General features: G+C 36.9%; 1 protein-coding gene and 1 long non-coding RNA gene across 3 annotated transcripts in view; one reads left to right on the forward strand and one right to left on the reverse strand.

The window, feature by feature from the left end:
* The window catches only part of LOC131326232 (uncharacterized), a 32965-nt gene extending 20540 nt beyond the window's left edge, over positions 1 to 12425 (reverse strand). Inside the window, exons 1-6 of one of the 2 annotated variants that reach the window (XM_058358927.1) lie at positions 12200 to 12425; positions 7669 to 7824; positions 7401 to 7583; positions 3933 to 4015; positions 3604 to 3802; positions 423 to 544 (exon numbers count right to left, since the gene is read on the reverse strand). In XM_058358927.1, coding sequence (XP_058214910.1) covers positions 423 to 544; positions 3604 to 3802; positions 3933 to 4015; positions 7401 to 7583; positions 7669 to 7824; positions 12200 to 12286 — 830 coding nt within the window. In that variant the 5' untranslated portion in view covers positions 12287 to 12425. Of the gene's footprint in view, positions 1 to 422; positions 545 to 3603; positions 3803 to 3932; positions 4016 to 7400; positions 7584 to 7668; positions 7825 to 11030; positions 11365 to 12199 lie in introns of those variants that run through there. The other variant, XM_058358928.1, reaches the window with a different exon arrangement.
* Positions 12426 to 13227: 802 nt separating this feature from the next.
* Positions 13228 to 16926, forward strand: LOC131326233 (uncharacterized). The gene is made up of 4 exons (XR_009199942.1): positions 13228 to 13432; positions 13521 to 13583; positions 14980 to 15662; positions 16352 to 16926. It is a non-coding gene; the product is annotated as an uncharacterized LOC131326233 (long non-coding RNA).
* Positions 16927 to 19047: the final 2121 nt, after the last annotated feature.

Below are 19047 nucleotides of genomic sequence, written 5' to 3' on the forward strand. Positions count from 1 at the left end.
AATAGATTATGTCCGGTTTTCAAGCACATGCAATTTTCTTGGCGATATCACTAGGGCTTGTAGCTTTTAGTGAATCAATGTCGTTTTGGTAGTCGGTTTCTTAAATTAACATAATCGCTTGGTTACGAAGTTAGGGTGGATTCGAAACCCTAAGACCTTTTTCCATATTTGAATTCAACATCTCTCTTGCTCTAATTACTTAGATAACTTTAGTTAATCAAAATCCAATCACTCTTTCTTGAATTGAATTAGGAATTAATTTTAGAAATACAACAACTTAGCCTCTTGATCTCCGTGGTACGATACCTGGACTTAAACCACTATTCTATTTGAATTGAGGTTTTTGCTCAGTTTTAATTATTTATTTTTGGTGTGAAAAACGACCTACCACCTAGCCAAGAAAATAGTTACAGGTTACACACTTCTTATAATTGCGATTCTTCCAGTGGTACTGCATTCCCATCCTCTGCAGAAAACCTTTTTCCTTCATTCTGTGCCATTCACTTTCCAGTGGAAAAGTAACATGCAACGATGAAACCTGAACCTGTAAATATAAAAGCAACAAGCAGAGATCAGAAGCAGAGTTATGCTCTTCGTTATTGGCATTGCAAATGAATTGAACAATATCGATACGTACAGAACACTTCTCCAAGCCCACTAATCGTAGGATTTAGAAAATCCTAGTTGAGTTCAATAGACGCATTAAGCTTTCCAATTTCCTCAAAAAATGTAAATCTGAGCTAAAGAAGTTAAACACTTATAAGGTACTTCCTCCGTCCGAATTTAACGGACCTTCTTGGGGATCCGAACTTTTTAAGGGAACATAATTATTACATGTTTGAACACTTGAATTTCCTCTTTTACTCTTCATTATTATGGAGTAAATTTGATGGAGTACAAAATTTCCTTTTTGAAAACAGTCAATTAGGCGCCAAAATAGGAAACAAAAACAAAGTCAAATTTGTACTCCTAACCAAAAGACACACGTAAGGAAAGAAGCGGGTAATTTTGGAATTCAAAATCTTCCTCAAAATTAAAGTTCCATCTTAAAACTCTTTCTAATAAAGGCAGGGAAAATTCTTTACCCAATACCCAATCCTCTCTCTCTCTCTCTCTCTCTCTCTCTCTCTCTCTCAACTTCAACTTAACCTTTATTGAAAATCTAAACTCTACTCCTCTAAACTTCTATCCACGGCTAATGGATTGTACTTCTGGTCAAAACTCCTACTTTCATGGTAGACCAAACACAACCTTACAAATGAACAAAGAGAAGATATTTGTCAGGCTCTTTTGCTCCGAACTGTTGATGGAAAATTGACAAGGGGTTGTTGCCAAAAGTTGCTGCAATGTTCTCTGTCTCCAACAAAACAATACATCGAATTTGGAGCTGAGCAAAAGTTTGTGAAGCCCATGGTTTGATGGTTGATGTATCAAGCAAAAAGCGTAGAAGAGTTGGCCAAAAGCGACGCGAAATTGATTGGAACAAAGTCAGGGGAATCGCTTTTCATCGCCGTACAAATATCTGTTCCTTCTCGGAGGCTGTGGAAGTCCCAAAATCAACGCTCCACCAATGAATTAAGGAAGGTGAAATTAGGCCTCATACAAATCCTCTTAAGCCGGACCTTTCCGATCAAAATAAGATAGCAAGGTTGCACTTTTGTCTTTCTATGCTTGAACCAAACAGTCTCCAAACCCAACCAATGTTTAAGGATATGTACAACCATGTTCACATAGACGAGAAGTGGTTTTACATGACCAAAGAATCGGAAAGGTATTATGTAGTTCCCGACGAATATCAACCACACCGAACTTGCAAAAGCAAATGATTCATCACAAAGGTTATGTTTCTAGCGGCTAATGGATGTGAAGAGTTTTCGGGTAAGATTGGTATTTTTCCATTCACTGCCAAAGAACCTGCCAAACGAACAAGTAAAAATCGCATAGCTGGGATAATGGAGACAAAGGCAGTTGCAGCGGTGACTAAAGATGTTATTCACTCGTGTTTGATTGAAAAAGTAATTCCTACTATTCAATCAAAATGGCCTCGGTCTAGCGTGGGTGAAACTATTTATATTCAACAAGATAATGCAAGGTCCCACATCAAACCAAATGATGCTGAGTTTCATGAGGGTGCAACAAGGAATGGGTTTGATATTCGTTTAACAAATCAACCCCCAAATAGTCTTGACTTGAATGTTCTTGATCTCGGTTTTTTTAACGCCATACAATCCTTGCAACATCAAGAGGCGCCTAGAACAATCGATCAACTTGTGAATGCCGTGGAGAAATCTTTCGATAAATTACCATTGCACGCATTGCACGAACTCGATTCTGTTTTTTTTTATCTCTACAAGCTTGTACGGTTGAAGTGATGAAGGTTAATGGGGGAATAATTACAAATTGCCGCACATTAGGAAACCCCAATTAAGGAGAGATGGTGTTCTTCCCTCTCAACTTGAATGTGGCCGAGATGTTGTGGAGAATGTGCTGATTCATCTACAGAATCAAGCTTAAATGAAGGTGAGTTATCCTTCTTCTTTTTTTTGCTAAGCAAGGTGAGTTATCCTTTTAATCCTATGAAGAACCAGCTCTTTTATTTCTTGCTTTTGTTGCTAGGCTTGGAGAAACTGACGTGGAGAAAACTAACCAGCTCTTTTCTTTCTTTGTGTATTTGGACTTGGAAAAAACTTTCCATTTACATTGTGGTAAATTGTGTTCTTAATTTGATCTTTCTTTCCTTTTTTCAAGGCAAATCACACAAGACTTTCCAAGTTTTTTTGGATGAAGTTCTTCAATCAACCAAGTTATTTAAAGAGATTGTTAGATTGGAGAACTTGTTTTTGTGAATTTGTAGAAGGTTAGGTGTCAACCAGTGCACATTGGTGAACATGTTTTTGTGAATTTGTAGAAGGTTAATTTGCGGTAAGTGGGAAAGTTCAGTGCACACTGAAGGACTTGGATTTTGTGAATTTTTTGAAGAAGCATCGTAGAAGAGTTGTGAAGGTTTAGTGTAAATGGGAAAGATCCTCTGTGGAAGAAAAGAACTGGATGGTTGTTTGGTGTTTGATCTCAATGTAAATCTCATTTTGGGTGTTCCGGTGCATATTCTATTATTCTGTACTAGTAGTACTCATTTTGTAAAATTTCCCTCTTTTTTTCGTGTTAGTAGTAATGATTGAAAAATGGAAGGGTAAAATTGGAAATTTGTTAATCATTACCCATCTAGTTTAGGGACAATTATTTTGGGACGGCAAAAAGTGCAAATTGGAACAGTTAAACTAGGACGGAGGGAGTACATCCTAAACATGGCAACAGAAGACATCTACCCGACTACCAGAACCATGTACATTCTACACAATAAGAACAAGTAAAATTATATAAGAAAAGGAGCCAAAAAAGGAGAAGAGATAACTTTGAACTGAAAAAACCTAAAAGAGATGATACAGAAAAATAAATCATCGAAGAAAAGCCAGTGTTATGCATGAGCTTGCGATTTTGTACTCAAACTTGGGTGCCTGTTTGGTGGGGGTTAGGGAAACAGGGTACACATGCTTTGGTTTTTGGAAGGAAATGAATAAACCTGAAAAGTGTAGTCATGAGTACCTTGGCAGTCAGGTCCTTCATTGCAGAGACTAAAATGTCGAAGACCTGATCCTTGTATGGAGTGTCACGAAGTAAGAACCTTTGCCCAGTTACTGGAGTGAAAGGTACACAACATTGTAGTTTTGGATAATATCTTGATCCGTAACTATAGTAGGCATCCGCCCATGCATGATCGAAAACGTATTCACCATAAGAATGGCTGTACAACCAAATTAAAAGTTTCAGCAAATTGCAAACATGCAGAGGTGTCAGGATGAAATTCACATGAGAAGGAAAAAAAAAAAAAACTAAATGACTACATCAACAGTAGAAAGAAAAATATTCTAAACCTTTTAAGATAAAGTGGGACAACACCTAATATGTTCTTATGTTCATCCCGCGCAATGATATGTTGTGGTATCCATCCTGTTTCCTGAAACAGTATCAAATGCATATAATATTATGAATGAATTTCCAATCAATTGGATAGACACAAACGTTTAACACAATAGTACATGTTTACACCTGAAACAGTAATTATTTAACTTATCCACAATGCAGAATTGCTGAAATGGTATCTTTGAAACTTCGATCAAGAAGTTAAGTAAATTGATCATGAATCCACTTAAAAAACTAAAGCCAGAGAAGCGTTGAAGATTACCTAAATCAATGGTGAATATCATGAAATAACCAACAACAAAACTAATAATCAAAGAAAAGAAACAACCAAAAAGTAAAATCTTGTACTAAAATGCAGAGCTTAACAAGGGATCCTCCGTATGAAGGCCAGGAATGGAAATAAAAGATCTACCCAGCCAAACCATGAATTTGGAAACAGAGTGACAAAACCATAAATTTCCTCCACAGGCTTCAGTTCGGAGAAATACTAGCCAAAAAGCAACAAAAGACCATAACACATTGATATCACCAACTTTTTTTTAACTTTGACAAGTACATGGATATGGAAAACCTATAACTTTTCCAAGGTAAGAGACAGCCTAGCTAACGACTAGAACAGAGATCTAACTAAATATACACCTAGAAACAGTACAACTTAGATAAGGCATCCACTGCTACACCTTAAAAATTAAGCCTGCTGGTAAGCCTGCAACTATATATACCTCAACAATGACACAAAAATCTCCAGTTACTAATTCCATCCATTCTAGACAGCTATTACTACTTTGAATACAGGGAGTGGATCATCGAAGATTTGTCATTCATAGACCGTAGTGTTGAAATTCCAATTATCACACAATGAACATAACAGGAATTATCAAATTCCCAGCACCATAATTAGTGTGACAGATGGTCTTGGCCTGTGCATAAAATCATAGACTGTAGTGTTGAAATTCCAATTATCGCACAATGAACATAACAGGAATTATCAAATTCCCAGCACCATAATCAGTGTGACAGATGGTTTTGGCTTGTACATATTTATGCATGAGAAACTGCTAGCATCATATTTAGTAAGAAGGGTGGTGTTGATTTTTATAATTTATGCTCCGGGCATGCAAGTACTAAGATATATCTTGCATCAATGCTGAATGATCCAAGACAAGACGGCTTCCACCAAGAAAGTTCCAACTATGCTTCTCATAGACAGTTAACTCCTTTTGGATACAAGTTCAGAAACACATACAACTCAACAAGCTTATTAGATATACTTGAGTCAGATAAGTGGATCCACTTCTTCTGATTGGCTCCATTAAACATCAGCTTTATGACCCCATAACACACACACACACGAATGTACAGACAAAGGCCAAACTACATGTCTTCATAAGTAAAGAAAAATTAGATGTTTTTTTTCAATCGTAGGTTTCATCAAAATCAGACAAGATACAACTTATCCAATTAATGTTGTATCTTATCTTATTCTTCCAGTTCTCATTAAATGTAAGATACAAGTGAAATCAACTTATTTACCTCCCAATATTGGTTACAACTTTCACATTCTGAAAAATTCTGCTTTGAGTAAAATTGAAGGCAGTATGTCCATAATTGCTCTCTTAAGCATCACAGCGTGTTCATTCCATCAATGGTGGGAAAATATATACGACATTACATTAAGGTCTGGGGAGTTGAAGGAAAACAAAACTCTGTAGACACCCCAATTTGGCCTAAGAGGATTTCAAGTCCCACCTTGGGGACCATCCCAATGATGAATAGGATTATGTGATTGATGATTGACTTCTCGTAAACCTGAGGACTTTGGTAAATACTTTTAGTCATTTCGAGGATCCAATCCAGAGCCAAATAGCCTTCTAAGACAGAAATACAGTTTTCAAGTGAAATGCATTTGCCGGCCGCTAGATCGATCTCACGGCCACAGCTTCTTTCTTTCACATGTCGAATCTTGTGTTGGAAATCACTCCGTGAGATCGTTTTCTCGGCTGCCAGATCCTTCTGGCGGCCGCCAAATCGTTTTACTCAGCATTCTGGAACATTCTGTCAATAGTTTGATCCGAGCTCCCAAACCCTAACAGCCAAATTGCGAGACTTTGGGGCTACGAAAGAGATTATGATGAAGAGATCTTGTTGCCCTATACTTCCAATTTGAACCGTGCATTCCTATTAGCCGACGTGATGTCATCCGAAGCCTATAAATACCCCGCCATTAGGGTTCTAAAATACATGTTCAATATCCCATTGCAGGAGCCAATACTCTGCAGAAACCATCTCTCATACTCTCTCTACAAAAGCCCCAAACCTTCGCAGGCAGCCGCAATCCAACGATCAAACCCCGAGGTACAAACCCTAACAATAGGGTTTCGAGAAGGAAGTCAATCAAACACCCTCAATCCGAAGCAATCGTGCACTGAGGGATCAAGGTGGTGAGGCCTAAGGGCCTATTGGTTCGATTGTATTCATGTATTTTCAATTCGTAGCATTAATCTCTAGTCTTTGTTAAACTGCTCGTTTTTCTGGTGTGAGGAAGAACACCTGCTAGGACATCGTTCCCGTGGCCAGTACATCGAACCAGTAAGATTCCACGGCCGTGACATCCATTCACCGGCCGGGGAATCTATTCACTAGGATGGAATCTATTCGCTTGGACAGCCTGCTATTTTCGTTCATTCTGATGCATGTGGTTTATTACTTGTTCTAGCTCACCTTATCAACTGTTTAAAGGCTAATAACCGGATTACTTGTTTAAAATTAAAATAAGGCAAACATTAATCGTATGTTGAATGATTATGGGCCGATCTCGCAACCAGGCGAAGAGGGTTGCCTAACACCTTCCCCTTATCGTACTTTTGGCTCCCATACCCGGAATCTCCACTTGTTTTCTTATTTTTTAATAAACTAAGTGACGACTCTTTAGCATTGGTTTGTCATCGTGTGGAGATGTTCCTAGACATGGGAATATCCACGATTTCAATAGTTGGTGAGGAAACAAGTATAGAGGATATCTGTATGGCAATGCTCCTTCGGAGAGGTGTCTACAAACTCACATCATGTTCAAGCTCAATTGTCCACGTCAAAATATTATTTTATCCGCTTTCTCAAGCAAAAGAATCTCCTTAACAATGTAGGATAGACATACAACAGGAGATGTGTGTCGTCGTGGATACAAAAACGGTCAAACACAAAGATAGTCGATTCAAACCTTCATTCTGCAATGAATCTTTGCATGAACCATATACAGTGGACTAAAAAAGTGAAGACTGAAAGTAGTATGGAAAGGGCAAAACTGCAAAATTTAGTTCCATGGGACGTTCTGATGAAGTAACAAACAATGACTATTGGAACTATAAAAATAGAATGTAGAAGTACAAGGTTGGAACTGTACTGAAGTGACAACAGCTAACCTTCACAGCGCTTCCCGACTCCTCTAAGCTAGAAAGGAAACCATGGCTAAGAAATGGATTGAATTTTTCAGGACCCGTAGAATCTAGATTGCATGCATCCCATTCAGCCGAAGGAACCTCTAAGATTGAAGATACAGGTGAAACAAAAACAATTTGAGGCTTGCCCGAGCTTGTAGAATCTCCCTGAATAAAAAACAATAGAAACAACATTAGGTACAAATAACAGAAGCTTCTATATCAGCATTATAGGACCAACAAAAGAAAACACCTCTAAGCCAGACCCTGTTAAAGTGAAATGTCCAAGTGAACAATCTGTATCCGGTGTCTCCAAAGCTTTCCTAGGTCCCCAAAAGAGCGCTTTAATTGTAGTCCTTTTGCATGTGTGAACCGAATTCTGGACATTCTGCCCAAACCTTGATTTTCCCTACAAACCAAAATCAAAAACTCAATTTAGCTCACATAATAAACACGTTTATATGTGATTGTCCAACTGTTCTCAACAGATAGGGAAAAAAAGAGAGATTATGAAAGTCATTCCAGTTTTAAAAAGAGAAAAAGAAAAAAAAAACAAACAAACAAACCGTTACTATTTAGAGATAGATGGATAGATTTATTATTTAGAGATAGAGATAGAATGAGAGATTTCATTTAGAGATAAATTGATAGAATTATAAATCAAGCGAAACCAAAAAAGAAAATGATTCTATAAACCTTGATGAGGTAATTCTTTAATATCCGACAGAAAATGAATGATAGAACAAGCACAATCAGAAATCACAGATAAATAATTACAGAACTGAAACAAAAAAAAAAGACTGCAGAAATAAATGTTAGTTAGAATTAAAAAAGGTCATTTATAATAAGAATGATAAAACAAGTTCGAATCCTAAAAGAATCGAATCACTTAAAAATATTTGGCAAATATTAAAAGGAAGATATATTCAAATAATATTAATCCGTAAATTGTATGGTTTTTATAAGATTTTTCACTCAAAAAATATGCATAAAAGTCCTTCTACCTTTCTTTGTTATTCTCATAAAAAGGATAGAACAAAACATAATGGAAAAGTTATGTGTTCTTGGTGGAGAGGAAGCAATAAATTGGGGTTTATCAGGACCAATGCTACGAGCTTCTGGAATACAATGGGATCTTCGTGAAGTTGATCATTATGAGTGACATGACGAATTTGACTGGGAAGTCAAATGGCAAAAAGAGGGGGATTCATTAGCTCGTTATCTAGTACGAAAACTGAAAGCACACAATAGCAAATAATGTAATTCTTAATTAAAGCAATTTGCTGAAATAGGTCAAACACTTTCAATGAACAGACATTCAAGGTTGCCGAGTTCCTACAATCGGCATTTCAAAGCAAGTTCATACCTAAAGCAAAACAGATGCCTCCTTAAGGCAAGTCTACATAGAGAACAGAACAGACTGAGTTGAACTACTCAACAGAACTTAGTTCTGAAATGCATTTTTAAAGGTCCGCATATATGAATAGAGAAGATTTATTTCTTAAACAGAGTTGTCATTGGTACCTTATAAACGTATCTCACAATTACCATCTGGATTCCTCTTTTACTAAGGGATAAAATAAAGAATAGAAGGAATACTCAGAAATTGCACCATAATGAACCCACGATCTTTCTAACTGGATTTAAAGGAACTGTTATACAAGGTTATAAAAAAGACAAAAGAGAAATCAAATGAAAATCTTTCAAATCCAGAAACATAACTTTTTACCTTTTTTTCCCAACGTAATTAACTGTGACCTCCTTAAAAATGGCCAAAACAATTTCAATAACAAAAGAAAGTCAAATGGAGGGTAACCAGTATCAAAATCTACTAGCAACTCCATTTATTTTACTTAACCAGGAAAGTGATGGAAACTTGCAATAATCCGCAAAAAATTTCCAACATCTACGAGCAATCGAGCAACTCATGTTGAAGTTATTTCTCCAAATGGAAAGGCAAAAATCATTCAGCCCAAATGAAGGCATTACACATGTGAAAATCAAATTTTAAAATATCCAAGCTCTCCACAACAAGACCGGATAAATTTAAAGTACTATTGGAGGTGCACATGCACACCAACAACTTTTATGTAAGCCCGCCACTGAATGTAATGATGCTAAAACTACGAATTGTCTTTGCCCTAGTCTGTAGCTGAGGTTATCTTTCATGTACTTAAACTCTTGTCCACCTAATCCTCAAGCTCCCCAAGCGATGAAACTTTAAATTCAAATCTGACATCAATATCAACCAATCCCACAAGAAATAAAACCAATTAAGGACACCGGTTAAGAATAATCATACATGGAACACTGAATAAAAATATCAGACCCAACTTTGTTACTTGCCAGTGGGACCATGATGTACGAGGAATAAGAATAATTGTACTTAAGAGTAATTTTTCCTGTTGTAGTCACTAGTCTGCTGATTAACTACTACAATAGTTAGGTGTTCGTAAACCATTTCTATACCGATTATGAGCTTAAAAACTCTGCATGCAGCAATCACATTCCGGGTTCACCCTACTTCCAAATGATCAATCATTTTTTTCGTGAAACAATTATACATCCAATCAGCCTGAATTAGTAACATCCCCTTCAGTCTTACATTTCTCGAGTCCACTTCCAACTCATCCTAGTTTATCCATTACTACAAGTAAACCATATAAATTAATTCTCTCTCAGTGCAACAATTACTTTCACTGCACATAGCAGCACGAAACCCTAAATTACTAGTATCTTTTAACAAATAGATTTGTGCTTTGGAACATAGATGGCCTACGTAAACTGTAAATTTGGCCACTGTTCAACTCCATCAACAGCAATTTTCTTCTGTGAAGGGTTATACACACCGCTTATTCAGATAAGTAGGGTGAACACAAGGTCATCTAGGATAGAAAGATAAAAAGAAAGCAAACATATTCACTTTGTTTGGTTGAGGTTTTAGAAAGTTATTTTTGAGAGTTGAGTGGTAATGAGTGGAAAGAAATAGAGAGAGAAATTTATTGAAAACTGTGCCGAGAGTAAAAGTTACTCTCAAAATGGTAAACCAAGCGGAGTGATTGTTTTATAGTTCCAACTTCTCCTGTTATATCCTTTACTATAAGCTAACAATCTATGGGTATCATTTCTCGTAGTGCAATTATACTCCTACTGGACACAGCGGGTGAGAAACCGCAAGTCTTTTTACCAACCAAAGAAAATTTTTTGTACAACAATAAAAAAAGGTACAAACACGGAGGACAAGAAATTAGCCAAACAGCAAAGCATCCTTATCCTCACACTTTCAAATGGCTCTCCAATTAGGAATGTCCAATAATAATATAAAAGTGACATCCATAGAATGGAGTACCTACCGACACCGATAAAGAAGCTAGGAAAGAAACCTTATCCCCAAGTCTTACGATACCACCACTCTTCTAAGGGAAAATTCTAGCATGTGGTTCCAACCAAACAATCCACCCTTTGTCATTGAATCCGAAACCCCACGGTTATTAATATACCAATCAAATTGGATTTCCTGTGTTTCAAATGAAGGCAGTCTCAACTCTGTATGCCGACTAGATACACATCCATAATTCAGATAAGTAAAGAAACAGAAAAAGGAAACAAACATACTTGTAGTTGGCAGAACCGAAAAGGTTTGGGCTGCATTCATGGGTTGGGCCCATCGCTCTGACATACATTGGGCTGAAGGACCTTAGCAAGGCCAACTTATTCAAATGAATGGAAGTTGTCCAGAGAACAAGAGCCCAGTTCGTGGAATTTCAGGCCGGGGTGTCGAGGGGTCAGATCGAATCAGGCCCGACCCAGTGGAACATTTGTGGTGGGTCAGTCCCATGTGAATGACGAAGAGGCATAACTCGGTCAAGTGGAAGTGGCCAATGCATCATTCAGCAAGTCATGATTCATGAATGATGTCAGTTGAAAAACAGTTACAGCTACAAGTGCTGTCATGAGGGCACAAGCCCAACAGGCAACACGAGCTTACTTGGACCCCAAGTACACTTTCTCCGTAAAAGGTACACGATAAGCCTAAAAGGGCACACCATTACTTGCTATCTAAGCGTTATATACTTTCCTACTTCTTGATCAAGAACCGACCTAGGCATCGGGAGTGCTCTCCAGCTAGAATATGGCACCTAGGCACTAAGGGTGAGTATCCCGTCGGGGCTAAAGTGGCTTATTTTAAAAATAAGCCCCTTTAGCGCCGTTGCTTTGCAGGTGATATCATAGAGCGGGAAAGCATCCACGAGGATTCGAAGAGGAGAACAATCCCTAACCCCAAAACCTTGTTTATAGTTAACTAACTTGGATTGCAACAAAAGCAGTACAAGTTGTGTGGAACAGTAAAAGCCAACTATAACGCAGCTAAGCTTTGTAATAGAGTACTTTCGAAATTCAAAAAGACAGACAAAATAATCTTCTCAAGCATCAAACTTAGGTGCCATTTCGTTTTCTTTTTAAACATTCTTTTTGAAAAATGATAAAAATACAAAATAATTTTTTATTTTTTTTTTCACCATTCAAAAGATTTTAATGAGATTTATCAAACAATATTAATATTCATATTGGTAAAAAAATTATTTGCGTAAACACATTATCTTTTAACTTAAAATTACTTTCTTTTTCTAAAAATTCCTCTTTGGAGAAACAGGAACACCCCTTACATATCAGCGAACTCAACGCATCGACAATGCCATGGCGAAGAGAAGTAGAAACATTCCAGATAGACATCCTTACATATATTTATGGATATGTATAGTTAGAGAGAGAGAGATGCTTACGAGGTGAGAGCGGAGATGTCCGAGAAATGAAGAGAGGGTAGGGTTAGTGGACAGAGAGGCAGGGCAGTGTATTGCTACTACTGCCATGGCCGCCCTGTTATGGGATTGTATAGCTGCTTGATTCTCTCTCTCTCTCTCTCTCTCTCTCTCTCTCTCTCTCGCTCGAAGTCGCGCAGAGGATGAGAGAGAGTGACGATGAGTTCGACACCGGAACTCTTCTGTACCGCAGTGCTGGAGAAAATGCTCACTGCCACGTGGCAGTCCCATTTTCACTTGTTGAAGCCACGTGGCAGTCCCATTCTCACTGCCTCCGTCACTTGTTACTCATTGTATTTTAAGCTCCGTTCTGGAACAAAAAATAAATTATTATTTTTTAAAAATGTAATTTTAAACTTAAAAATTACGGGTTTATTGAAATCTAAAAATACGCAATAGAGATTTTGTTTAGAAGAACTCGATGAGATCTTTTATACAATGCAAAAAAATTTGAAAAATTATTTTTCATTTACTTTATTTTTGAGTTTGAAAATGTGAAATAAGTTACTTATTTTTTAATAAGGTTTCTGGAATGGGGCCTTAATCGGATAAAAAGTTTATTATATCTTGGTAATAAATTTTATATCAAATATAAATTTTATTTGATAGATTTTAATTTTTTTTATAATACAATATTTTTAAAATCACATAAAATATTATAAATTACAAGATATAATCAATTGAAAAATAACACATACTCTCAAAAGTAACAATCTATACTATAAAATAGGACATGTATCTTTAAGAATATTCCTTCTCAACGGTTCAGATTTATTCGTGCCACAAATTTTATCTACCCATATAAACACAACAAACGGTCCAGATTTCTCTCCACCGTCCTTCTACAACATGGCATTTTGGTAAATGCCTTACATTGTTTGGATAAAAATAGAATGGTATTATTCGTTCAAAATTTGAAACCCACGTCTCCCAATATACTCCTTCTCTCTCACTCTCCCTCTCTCTTAGACGATCTAAAATCTCTCTCTCTCTCTCTCTCTCTCTCTCTCTCTCTCTCTCTCTCAGACAACCTCTCTCTTGGACTCTGACCCGGCGTCCTCATCCAATTCCAACGTGGACAGCCAGAACTCACCGCCGCAGCGGAGTCGTAGCCACTGCAGCCAACAACGCCGCGATTCCAAGGACAGCGACGATGGTTTCTTTTCTGTTAGTAGGATTCAATCGTCTCAGAAGATGGTACCGTTAGTAGGATTCAATTACTTCTTTTTTTCCTACCTAGGGTTTTTTATTTTTACGAGTGTGTTGACGTTTGATTCTTTTTTAGGCACTTAAAGTCGCGAAGAAAGTGAAGGCGGCGTCTGGTTATTCAAGCAAATCTCAACGAAAAGTAAGTATTTTTACTTCGGTAAATAGGCCATTTAATAGTTGATTTTGTGTACAAATGTGAATCTGTGTACAAGTAGGTTTATAAAGTATCCGCCGCATCTCCCGGTAGAGATTTGGTCCAGCACCACTATGATGAAGTAAAAAATATCTTTCTTTTTGGTTCTGGCTGATTTTGATTTCTATTTCTTCTTCAGAAACTAAATATCAGAATTGTGCACTGCCATATCTGTGACTTTATTCCTTAAGTTGAAAAATCCTATTTGGAAATAGGCCATTTAATAGTTGATTTTGTGTACAAATGTGAATCTGTGTACAAGTAGATCTATAAATGTATCTGGAAATAGGTCTCTCTTTTTTATTCGAAATCTAAAAGTAGGTCTATAAACGTAAATCTGTGTACAAATAGTTGTTTGTTTTCCAGTTAATTTCGGAATCTACAACTATTAGGCTATAATTGTGGTTTGATAAACTTATGTTTAATTTTGGTTAGTTTGTTATTGGTGCATACTCCATTGAATTTGACTCTTAGTCTACTTATCTGAGACTTTGGAATTAACTTTTGTTTGCATCTTTTAAATTTGTCAAACGGCAATGTTGCTACCTAAGGGTATCGCGCTCTGGAACTCAAGCTTTTTTTCCTCAAAAGTAGGCTTACTGTATCATTAATACCACACACAATATGTGCTATTCTCTAAAATTTTATTTCCCGATGACATGATTAACTAGGTGTCAATGGTTGAAGTCTCCATCAAACTGTGATACCGTAATTAACTTTAGATATATGTTTTAGTTGTTTTTCTTTTGTGTCTCTATGGGGGCATTCAATGTTGAATACATAACCAGCTTAAAAGTTGTAGTGGATGCATGCTAAGACATTTGATTTTGCATTCTAAATGCTTCTTTTTCTTTCATATATGCAATCAATTTTGAGCACACATGAACCCGACTTAGTTTATTTATTTTACATTTGTGGAGAAATACCATTCAAGTACATTGAATCATGAGGCTTCAAATCTGTATCAAATTTGTACCAAGTCGACTTCAAACCCGACTTGGTTCCCTTCTGATTTTAGTCATATGTTTCTGTTCTATATGGTTTTTCAAATTTTTCTGATTTTAGTTATTTGAAGAAAGTCCGGTTTGGTTTTTCTCCCTTTTGATTTCAGTCATATGTTTTTCCCTTCAAATTTTTCTATATGGTTTTTCCCCTTCCAAAGCAGACAATTTCCCTCGATTTCTGCCAAACGAGACCATCTGGAAAATCTCCCACGCGTGGTCACCAAGTGCACCGCCGCACCTCTCGGTAGGGAACAATTTGCTCCACCACCACTACGATGAGGTAAAAAAATCTCTTTCTTTTTGGTTCCAGCTGATTTTGAGGTCTATTTCTTCTTCAGGAACGAAAGTTTGGAATTGTGCATTGCCTTATCAATGGTCCGTGTTGGCGCCGATGGTATAGTTATTCTCGGTCTCTTCGCAGAACCTTCTGTTGGTGAAGTATGTGACTACCCATAAATTGTTGAACATTGAAAGTCTCCTCATTAAGTATGATATCAATCTTTTTTTTTGTCTCTACAGTTCATTCAATCCCATCATGCTATTACTATTGTGTTTGTTAAAATGCATGTTTGAAATAGTGAAAATAGTGGGAAGTGAGTTAGTTCTTGGAGGGCTGAAGTGAGTCAAGTGACAACCCCTATGCTTTAAAAACTGGAAAATCATGGCTGTTGTGAAAACAATAGTTTACGAAAAATGATATTTTAGTAGTGGGCTTGAGATGGATAATTTCTGATGTTTGTTCACCATCCCCTGCCCATCCCGCAACACACACATGCATGACTCAAAAAATGGGCAAGTTGATATAAAAATTTCCAATATGGTTTTGTCATTGTGTCGAGTCTAATGAGAATTCTAGCATAGAAAAAGTTTTTTTCCTGATTCTTTTTGTTTGATTAAAGCTGAAAACCATGATGGAAGAGGAACAAATAGAATTCCAGCCCAATGAAGAGGAATCGATGATGAAACTGGAAAAGGCTCTAGTTGAGTTAAACCCAACACTACCATTGGTTAGTTTCAAAAGGTAAACAATTTCAACGAAAGTATTGCATTCAATGAAGTATTGCTTAAAGTGTGGTTTGTTTGTTGGATCCATAATAGATTAAGCCATTTAATTTAGGCTCTGTTTGGAACTTACAAAAAGGAAAAGAAAATAAAAGATAAGGAAAATGAGCGGAAAATATGAGGTAAAATTTACTATTCACTGAACTTGAAATCTTCATTTTCTTCACTATTTCTCTTTCAACCAAACAATAGGAGGAATTTTTTTTTAATTTTCCTTTCTTTTCCCTAAGTTCCAAATAGATTAGTATCTTCATTTGGTTTCTTGCTTCAAGGTATTTGGGTGCTTGTAGTTCTTTTCAATTGAGTGAGTTTCTGTAGCCCTTGAGGCAATTATATGGATAAAAAAAAAATGGTTGAATGAGTTCTATATGATAAAAAAAAAAATTTAGTGAGGTCTATATGTGTAATTAGGCAAAAAAATGCATGGATTAGTGCGACGTGCCCACTTTCAACGGCGCAGAGGTTATGGTTATGCCCATTTGGGTCAATGTGTTCTATGATATGGTTATCTTTGAACTCTATGATAATGCACTTGAGATAAGTTTCAATGAAAGTATTGCATTCAATGAAGTATCGCTTAAGATAATGCGCACGAATTTAAAATTCAAACTTCACTGCCTCTCAAACCTTTTTATTTTTTGTTTCCAGCAATGAAGCTATGTGGTTAGGGTATCTATTTGTCTCTCTTCTTGGCCAGCAGGGATGCAGTCTTTCGGGATTGCTTTGTGGTTAGGCTATCATATAGCTGTTTTGCTGGCTATTTTTTGTTGTTGATGGGTGCCTGAGGCGTATACTTTAGTGCAAAAGTGCAAAACCACATCAACTGGAGTGACTTACAATTTTCTTGCATAATGCGGTTTAACATGAAATTGACTACTTTGAAATTAATTGCTTGCTTTGGTGGAGTACATAGGGATGACCGTTGCATGACTGCATGAGCATGGAGGCTGAACTTCAGGTGTTAGCCCCAATACTTGGATATATCTGGGGACAAGGACCGACTCAAGTAGAAAGAGGGGGCTGAAAGCGATGAATCTAATCAAAGAAAACCAGCTCCTCACCACCTTCATAGCAATCTAATCGAGGAATGCAAGATCATGATGTATTGTAGTAACAAACTAACAGCTCTACAAAAAAAAAAAACTCCATGAGAGGGCAACAAAGTGACTGATGTCTTGGAAGATATAGGAATTTAATGGAAAGAAATGGTTTCCGTTGAAACACCACAGCTCTTTGTTTCGCAAGAAAAATCTCCTTGCAACTGATAGTGCAGGGGTTATATTTGAGGGGCCATGTGACCTCTCTTTCATTTTTGTTTTCTTCTTGTCTTTTATGTTTTTGTTTTGGTCATTTCCTCTTATGGTCATGTGTTGTGTGTTGTATTGCTTTGGTTGTTGGCTTCAATCAAAATGGAAGAGAAAGTGAGTGGATGCACAATATGAATTCATGTAGAAAAAATTCAATCTGATTGTAATACATTCCCATCTTAAATACATTCTAAATTTGTAGGTAGTGCTGTTGGCACGAGTAATTGGTTTGTTTTTTATGGTGATAAAATTATGTTGGTATGTACCTTTGGGCACAATCAGTTTGTTCACACATAAATAAGGTCACTCGAATATGTTAGGGTTATTATTTTTTGCATGTTTTTTGCATAGTTGAATTTGTTGGGTAGTGGATGATATATTGCACTTGGGCTCAATGTTTATTTGCGTGTGCCGATCGTTTGAAGGCACGGGCATGTACTAGTTAAATTATGATGGAGGAAATACAATTTAGTAGAAATCCACGAACGATTTTTTAGAAGTGGGCCCCCAATAGGGATGCAAATGAGCCGAGCCGAGCTGAGCTTTACTATGTTCAAGCTTGTTTGTTAAGTTTTTAACAAACACGACCTCGAGCTCGAGCTCAATGAAAACTTAACGAGTCAAGCTCGAGCCGAGCGGGTCTTGGCTTTACTCGAGCTCGAGCTTGTTCACGAGCCTCAACGGACCAACGAAAAATGTATATATATCCTCGCATAGGCCTAATACAACCAAAAATATTCTGATTGTGAAGGTATATATTTTTCATTTTCCTATGGAGGGGTGGTGTGCTGGTGTGCGTGTGCTGTCGCCTTCCTTGGTTGGCTGAAAACTGAAAAAGGAAAAGAACAAATTATGAAATAACAATAAAAATCCTAAACTTAAATGTATATACCCCAGCTCGCGAGCCGACTCGAGCCAAGCTTATCCTAGCTCGAGCTCGGCTCGTTTACAAAACGAGTTGAAAAATTCGGCTCGAGCTTGTTCGTTTAACTTTCGAGCCGAGCTGCGAGCCGCTCGGTTCGTTTGCAGCCCTAGCCCCCAAGGTATTATTTAATTGTTTAATTCTTTCTCAAACCTGCTCAGACATTGGGGGCGACTGTTCGCAGCCCCGTATTTTCTCCCTTAGCCCACTACATTTTGGTAAATAGTTGTTGAAAATCATACATAACATTTCGGTAAATAGCTGTTGAAAACAAGATTATATTTCGATAACTACATGTCGAAAATATGTTCAACCTTCGGTAAACAACTGCCGAACATACATTTTCGATAAATAGCTGTTGAAAAAAATATTATATTTCGGTAATTGTATGCAGAAAATGTATCTCAATTTCGGTAACTAACTGTCGAGTATAATTAGAAATTTTTAATGGGCTAAGGGTGAAAATACGGGGTTGCGAATAGTCGGCCCCAGACATTCCATTCCTTTCAACACAATCGATGTCATTCACCTTCCTCTCATATTACCAAGTCTGCCCTTATATCCTATCTTTTTCAGTTTTTCAGTTTCTTTCTTTACCATTTTATTTTTACTTTACCAGTTGATGATGAATATGTAAATTGGGGAAAAACAAAATTAGAAAACTTAACTGAAAGCCAAAGGAATGATATTAAAGTCTTAGTTTTTTTTTTTACTTCACCAATTATTTATGGAGAATGATTTTAACACTCCTCTTTTCTATATCCACACTTCTTTATTTGTTTTCTAGCCAAAAAAATACATATACTCTCAAAATCAACTTCTTTTTGCCTTTAGGAGAGCCTGCTTTTGTGATTTTTTCATAACTAATCAAAAAATGCATAAAATAGGAAGAACCACCCGATCTCATACTAAACTATTTAAGGCTTCAAATCCATGTAAAAATATATTGTTTCGAACATCAGCAGCAAAGCACATAAGACTCCTCCATGCTTGAAACCAAAGCTTTAGAGTGAAACATACCTCATTTTTGTATTGCTTCCAAAATAGAGCTTACATGTCACCAACAGGTATGATTCCAATAGAGATTCCGGCAGATTCAATGGTCGATAATCGCT

The sequence above is a fragment of the Rhododendron vialii genome, chromosome 5a (assembly GCF_030253575.1).
Source record: "Rhododendron vialii isolate Sample 1 chromosome 5a, ASM3025357v1".
Lineage (NCBI taxonomy): Eukaryota > Viridiplantae > Streptophyta > Magnoliopsida > Ericales > Ericaceae > Rhododendron > Rhododendron vialii.